General features: G+C 35.1%; 1 protein-coding gene across 2 annotated transcripts; it reads left to right on the forward strand.

Annotated features, from left to right (window-relative positions):
• Positions 1–1,740: 1,740 nt before the first annotated feature.
• On the forward strand, positions 1,741–7,140 carry LOC105345106 (uncharacterized). 2 transcript variants are annotated; one of them, XM_011453148.4, is made up of 4 exons: positions 1,741–1,883; positions 5,106–5,270; positions 5,587–5,959; positions 6,367–7,140. In XM_011453148.4, exons 2-4 carry the CDS (start codon positions 5,126–5,128, stop codon positions 6,737–6,739), a joined length of 891 nt encoding a protein of 296 aa, XP_011451450.1. In that variant the 5' UTR covers positions 1,741–1,883; positions 5,106–5,125; the 3' UTR covers positions 6,740–7,140. The 2 variants fall into 2 exon arrangements, with proteins under 2 accessions (XP_011451450.1, XP_011451449.1); XM_011453147.4 differs by lacking the exon at positions 1,741–1,883 and adding an exon at positions 4,005–4,146.
• Positions 7,141–7,986: the final 846 nt, after the last annotated feature.

Raw genomic sequence — 7,986 nt, forward strand, 5'->3', positions numbered from 1 at the left:
AATTAACTGGACAGTATACACACGTTATACAGATACCATAATTCAATTCACCGACAACACAGAAAACAGCAAACAATATGGAAAACACAAAGAGAAGCAAAACGACCCTTAGACATCACTAACATGAGCAACTAACACAATATCCAATTTTGAACCATTTAGGTATCTTCACTATACATGTTTGTAAATAAAATCAAATACAAAAACATCTCGAAACTCAGCTTGTTTTCTTATTTTTTGAAACATTTCTGGGTAAAATTTTGACTTTTTTATTGACAGTGGAGGGGAGGGGTAATTCAAACAAACATGGAACTTGAGTTATTAGCTTGCTTCAATAAAATATTTTATCATTATCATCATTTTCTTCTGGAGAAAATGATGTCTATCTTTCTAAACCGGTATATAACAGTAAGTTAAATTTTGAACCTGCACTGTTTCCGTCCACTTTCTCTCGCTTGTAAAGGTCTGAAACAAAAATGTGAGAAACTTGTCAACGATTTTAGAATTAAGTAATACATTAGTTTTTTCCCCATCTCTTTTATAATTAAAACTTTGAACCCCTATCTTAACCACTTCCTTACTGACTCTCGGGAGTTCAACGTTTGAACAAAATTGAATCTTATTTATAATTTAAGATATTTTTCATCCCGAGAAGAAAAATCTTTAAAACCCTACAAACTTCTTTATATAGTTTCCTACTGATTTTCTTTTGGAAGAAGCTTTGAACATTTTGAACAAGTTTAAAGTTTTTCACATTAGGATGATATGTGCGAAGTTTGTTTGAAATTGGCTCAGTGAATCTAAAGAAGATGAAAATGAGAAAAACTAACAATGACGCTGACGTTTACGCCGAAATTTAGTTAAAAATCACCGAATCCTTCGACTCAGATGAGCTGACGGCATCACAGAAAAGAAACAACAGACAACACAACTAGAGACAACAAAGCGACTATTTACACAAAGAGACATCAGACGATATACAAGTATACCAATTTAAAAAACAACAAAAAGGCAACGCAAAAACCTGACAAACAGATAATACAATACATTATCAATACATTATCAATACAGAAACAACAACCGAATAATACACAGAGATTACTAACAGACGCAAAAAAAAAATACAAACAAAAATACAAAACACATGCATCAAATATACGAAACAAATAAAATAAAAGAAAGCAACGCACAAGACGTTGAGATATATAAACACAAAACAGATGACGGATGGTTATACAACAGACAACTTCCAACTTCATTGTTTCAAGTCACGAACATATCCGTATAGATTCTAATTAATCAAGATTACAATGCGGACGGAGGAGCTGATTGGTCGGTGACAGAGTCTAGACAGACTGTTTACCACTCACTGGGGTTCATGACCTCTCCTCGATTGATCGTCATCGCTGTCCACATTGCTAAACCGGAAAACTTAATCTTGATCAATTTCCAGACAAAAAGTAAAGCTAATGAGATTGCCCGTAGTGTTGTTTAATTTGTTACGTAACTCAAAAATCGATTTATAAATCAAAGTAAATTCTAACACCCTTCAGACCCTTTCGACGTTGTCTTTGGCCAATCGCGGAGTAATAAATATTCTTTCTTGAAGCTGTCAAATCTCGAGATTGAAAGAAAGGTAAAGGAAGGAGGGAAATGTTGTGTTTTATGTAAACAAAAGCGGTCGTATCAATTTCTTGCCAGGTGAAACTTAACGGTTTAAATCAAACAATTTAAATTCAATAGAAATTCGCCATACGGTTGATAAGTTTTATAGTTTTTCCATTCACCTAATCAAACGAAGAGGGATTTTCGCGAACATCTAGACCATTTATAACTGCTGTAGACTGAGGGAGACCCGGTCGGATGGGGACCGAGTGAATGTTGTGAGTACTTATATTTCTATTACACAGCTGTAGTTCTATCTATTGTATGTATTGTGTTGATAACTGGTGAAAATCTGATTTAAAGAAAAGCTACAGTGCGTGTCACTGCAGTTCTAAATTCGAAATATTCTAATGCATTTTAAGTTTTGCGAAACTTACTTCTTGTTTTATAATTTTACTGAAGATGTTTTTAGAATCATTTCAAAAGTACTTATATTGAATATATTCATGTACACAGCAAATGAAAAAGTTCTCAAAAGGTTCTCATCACAAGTTGGTTCATTCGAAACTGTTTCACCAATCTATCCGCAAGCATATGAACCATTTTAACAAGACCTTGGACTTTCGGTTGGACTTAGCTATCTATTTCTTGCGTCAAAACAATTTAAAAATGACGCGGTTTCAAGCGAAATATGCACCGATTGCGAAGTCTTAGCTCAAAAGCCAGATAAATCTTGTTGATTTCAAAGAGCAATGGCTGAGTGGCCAGCAATGAAATAGCCAGGCCTACGTCACATTGCTGTTTGACACAACTACCCAAAGTCCAAGCTCTTGTTAAAATGGTTCTAAAAAGGATACTTTATTGGGAAACTTGTGTGCTCATTCTTTACTCATTATCCAATGGTGTGTCTAAATGAATACTTTTTCTCTCTCCTTCCCGGGTAGTTTGTTCGAGATCAGCTCGATCTGCCGTCTGTTGACATAATTTTAGCACTTCTCTTTTTTTACCATGACACTTCCGAGTTCCTCTATTGGCACGTGCAAGATCAATACTTGTCGAACTGTTTGCCGAAAGTAGAATTTATTTCTTTAGAAATCTATTGCGATTTCGATTTGCATAGAGTCTGGTCTCTTGTTAGATTTGCACTTAGCTGAACTACATATTCAATGCTAAGTTGTTTTTTCACAAACAATTGTCTCTGGATTCGCGAAATAACATTCTTTTCTGTTATTAAGTGTCAGTTAAATATTTACGAAAGTATTAGATTGTGTGATGTATGAAAATAGTGCTAATGGATTAGTAGTATATTTTTATCGATATTTTAAGAAATGTAATAAGTAAAAAGATTTTTTCCAAAAAAAATTAATATGATATCACAGTCGGCTGTATTATACATTTTCTATCTCGAATGAACACATTATTTTCTTCATTCCTAATAAAAATGTAACAAATCATGAAAACCGATTCCATCAATCCGGCCCCTATTTATAATTGTTGTCTTGACATCAACATTTACTCCACCACGTGACCTTAACCTTCGATCTTCCTTGTCTCGGGTTTCTAGATCTATGATTAGGTTTGGTAATTTGGTAATATATATTTCAGCTATCTTTAATCCACGTAATACTATATTACGGTAATGTTATGGATTAAACACAGGGTTGTAAAATATTGATTAGCCCGTCTTTCTTTCTTTAGAAGATGGAAATCCAGATGTTGTTTGCAAAGCCATAAAAACAATTTAAAAGAGAAACAAAACCCCAAGGTCTCGTTTGTCGAGGTTCTTTATGCACTAAGTAAATTCTAAAACCCAAACACATTTTTTGAACTTAATCAGACATATTAGTCACTAATTTGAATTCATGTTTTAAATTTCCCAACCAGTTCTTAATCACCCGTAGTCTTGAACATATTATTAAAAGTTAATTTGGTTTTTAAATAAGATATCTCTTTATAATTGTATTATAATGTGCCCTCTGAGTATTCTCAAATCCCCGTGTTGATTACATGCCAGAAGGTCATCCTCTCATTTAACAGAATTCCTGTTAACGAACAAAGACTATTCGTTAAGTAAACTGGAAAATATCCACAATCTCAGGAAAGGAATGCATGTCGGTTGCCCAACTCCAAGCGAGGAGAGAGGGCCTTTTTTCTTAAAGAAATCATCTTGACGTTTAACAGAGCCAATTACAAAGTTTTAAATTTGACTAACGGGTAATTTAAAAGTAATTTATAAATATCGATTTGTCAAAAGTATTTGGGTAACGTTTTGTAAAGACTGGCGCGGGAACTGGGCAAGCGGATTACTGGGGCTTGGAGAAAGCCTCGGGTAGCCCGCTAGTGTATTGGGGGTGAAAATTGACTCGGATTAAAAACTGAAAAGACGATAGATAAACACAGTGAACGTCAAACGAAGGTAGCCTTACCCCTAAAGTTACCGTTATCTCGACAAAAGGTGTCAGTGTTCCAAAGTGATTACTGCATTTATTAACATCACAGAGGTTTCAAGGGAAACATGTAGAATTTATTCACAGTAAAGAGGTAAGAAATCTTTTTACATGGTTGCAAAACCCATTAGGCCTATTTAATTGTCTGGGTCATTTTTAGTTTTTTTTTTTTTTATTTGTTTAAAGGAGGTCAGTCCAGTAATAGACACGGACTTTTGTTTAGTTCTTTTTCAATAAATAATACCGTCTTTAAAACTAGCACGTTTGTTACTTAGATTCAATTCAATGGACAATGCCATTTAAAATACCTCTCATTTTCATACATAACCTATATAACAGTCAAAGCAAGTAGTCAAGCATTTTGTGGGTCTAAGACGTTCCTTATTAGCACGAAGTGAGAAAAATAATCAATTTTCAAAGTTAAGCCACGCTACCTTGTAAATAAAACAAATTTCAAATTCAGGTCGTCAAAAGAACACATATATACATTAAAGTCAATGCATATAAATCAACTTGATAGTCAATCTTTAAATCAACCATCTTGTATCGATACTCCAATAAAATCATTTAAGAACAGATGGGGTCTATATTGCCCTATACTTGGCCAATGTTCACATGCAGTGGCAACACTAAAAGATCCTCTCTACAGCAAATACTCTCGAAAAATTCTCTAATAAATCATCGTTAACAGAAACATGTACACAACGCGACACACGAGACGGTCATTGTGCCCAACTGCCTACAGATTTGGCTTATTTACATTTACTTTCAGCGTTATCTTAAATTTTGAAAGAAGCGAGCCAAAATACTTTTACAGAACAAGTGTATTTATTATCAACCCTTTTATCATTTTCTAAATATATGCTTTTGAAAGTAGACATATGCATTGATAAACATAAATGCAGGTTTTGAATATATTCATGTGCCATAAAAGCCTTAACCCAATCACTGAATGGCTTATCAATGGTATAAATATTACATGAGTATTTTGGGTTTAATCAGAATAATTCATAACTTCTAATTTTCCCCATCTGTTGCGGAATTTCGTTTTAGCGAGAGTTTGCTCCGGAAGTATGTACTGGGACAAACCGAGCGGAGACCGGAGGTCGCCGAGGTCACCCAAGCTGCTGACCCGGAAGACGAAGTCTGCGCGAGAGCTTTACCGCCCCGCCATCAAAGACCTGTGTGAGGAAACCCGGAATGTGTACCCGTATCCAGGTATATGTTTTCCCTCAGTTAACGGTTTATTACCGGTATACTAAATGTTGATGGAACAAGCAAGATTATGTTTGTTGAATGGGTAAACTAAGTAGCTAACAATGCTACCATTTGTAATAGAAACTACACGTATGTCTTATGCTAATAAAAAATCAATTTTTCCTAAATGACATGGATTTCCTAAAATAACTTAACAACATAATAACATAACATAATAACATAAAATGATTACCATAAAACAATAACTATACCACAAATTATTTTAGTTTCAGCATTCGAACTCTAATGCTGATGTTTTTGTTCATTTTTACTTTAGACGAAAATACAGTGCCCTTCCCTGTACCAGGTCCGGCCATTAGCGAACCAGATTTGTATGAAAGGGTACTTACAGACAGGGAAGGTTCTGAAAACACACCGGAAGTAACGAAAGTACATCCAGCGTTCTCAATCAATCAGCGCATACAGGCCGCGGTCATTGAGGCGGACTGTTACCGGAACAGGATGCCGACGTCAGCATCGAACCGACTGCGCCTGCTCAGCACGTTTAAGCGCCCTAGAAGTGTGGACAGTTACTTTGCGCCGCCTCCCCAAAATGACGGCCACCTAGACCAAAGTATTCAAATAACAAACTTACCCAACATGCACCACTCACATAAACCTTACCGGAAAAGAACTGCACCAATACAAAGGTACTTCGGCGTCTGATTTAATCATACACCGACCCCCTCTTTTCCCCCATAAATTCTTATTTTATGTGTGCCACACTCATTGCAGAAGACAAAACGCCATCTTCATCAATTGGATGAATAATTTTCACATTAGATTTCCTTTCCAATCAACCCCCAAATATCTTCTAAAAATATTTTAAGCTGCAGACTACTTTACATTGCCATATCCTTAATTGTATATGAACGTAATTGATACTTTACCAAGATGAATATGAATTTTTTTCCGGTGGAAGGGGTATTGGTGTTTTTTTAGTATTAAACATTTTTTTTTTACATTTCATTCATGATCTGATGCAAAAACATAGTTTAAATATGCATAATATCAATAATTTCATTCAGTTGCCTTATGGTTTACAATTGTATTTCAGCAACACAACACACGTGTATGAGAATTGTCACCGGCCGCAAATTCGTCATGTTGTTCAAAATGGAACGATGCTATCAGACGGAACTTGTGGGAAAATGAACGGTTTCCACGAGTACCTAATAAGTAAACACCCCTCAGTGAAGCAGAGAATATCCTCGTGGCTAACCGACGGACTAAAAGTACAGAGCATAAGACTGAAAAACTCCAAGCGAGAAATGATATCAAGACATAAGCCCGCGGGAAAACTGAGAAACAACATAACGGAACGAAAACTGTTCATACACAGAGACTTGTCCGAACAGGAAGCGGAAGGAGAGGAAATCGAAAGCAAGATTTTTGAACTTCGGATCTCCTCTATACAGCCCTCTGGGTGATAGGGCGTGTTTTAACATCGGTCATCAAATGTTCTGGTGTTTTTGTTGTTGTTGAGAATATTTTATTATCGTGTTTGCTGGGCATAATGTTTAAATTTAGTTCACTATATCCGCGGAATGTGACAACTCCAAAGAAGCTTAGCAGACGTATTCGGTATTTGTTATAGATTAACACAGAATTCATTTATATTTTTGCGTAGATGGGAGATTATCTATTTGAAATCTTGCTTTATGTATTAGTTATAGACATAAACTGTTAACAGTTGTTCAAATGGACTTTTATTCAATCTGGTGTCTTGCAGATTCCCTGCACTGGAATATTTTAATAGAATTATGAGAAACAAATTGCAGACGCAGACAGATTGAAGTTTTATCTATATATGTCTATAAATAAGAATAGAGAAAATATAAAAGGATCTGGGTCATTAATTTAAAAACAACTTGCAAATGTTCCTTGCTTTGAACTCATACCGAGTTTGCCAGAACATGATGCTAATGGTTACGTCACAAGATAATGGGATTGAAAAAGCATACATACTTCAGTGGGCATGAGAAAATGACAGTAAAAAGTTGTAAGTTTGGATCTTTCTTGGCATGAATGCCAGTAACAATTACACGAAGACAGCTGTTGCTTAATCTTTTATATAAAATAAAGCATGCCTTAAAACATTACTGCTATAGTGCATGTACACCTTCCTATGCCCATTCTCTCACTGTCTCTGTCTGTTTGCGGTGTTTGTCTCTCAGATCTAGTTCGTTGTAGTTCTGCAATGATCACTACCCTAGGATTCCGTTAGTAATTTATCGTTGACATTAATATGTTTCTTTTAGAACACGATTTATCGTTATTGCAGACCAGTATGTTACATCGATGGAAGAGCCAATACTTCCAAATATGGAAATTACTATTAGTACTACATATACAAGTTTTTTTTGTTTGATCTTATTTTATTGTAATATAATTACAATGGAATCGGGCACAAGTTCTAAAACTTATGTAGCCCCCTCCCATATACATGTACATATACAACTGTGGCACCTGTCTGTCTATTCGGTGTATCGTTGACAGTAAACTACGGAAACCTCAAATGTATAGTAATATTAAATTATTTTTGTTGTTGTAGATGCTTGAAAAAACGTCGTCACTATATCTACTAGGAACTACTAAATACTAGTAAACTAATTTGAAGACAGTTTAACAAAGTTTGGGGAATGAACAATCATAAAAGCAGACAAATCATTTAAAC

The sequence above is a fragment of the Magallana gigas genome, chromosome 6 (assembly GCF_963853765.1).
Source record: "Magallana gigas chromosome 6, xbMagGiga1.1, whole genome shotgun sequence".
NCBI classification, from domain to species: Eukaryota; Metazoa; Mollusca; class Bivalvia; order Ostreida; family Ostreidae; genus Magallana; species Magallana gigas.

What these genes read in the sequence shown, in the direction of transcription:
- LOC105345106 (XM_011453148.4), top strand. Translation starts at nt 5,126, where the DNA reads ATGTACTGGGACAAACCGAGCGGAGACCGGAGGTCGCCGAGGTCACCC. An exon ending in GAATGTGTACCCGTATCCAG is followed by an intron (nt 5,271 to 5,586) that starts GTATATGTTTTC and finishes TTTTTACTTTAG; the next exon opens with ACGAAAATACAGTGCCCTTC. An exon ending in AGAACTGCACCAATACAAAG is followed by an intron (nt 5,960 to 6,366) that starts GTACTTCGGCGT and finishes ATTGTATTTCAG; the next exon opens with CAACACAACACACGTGTATG.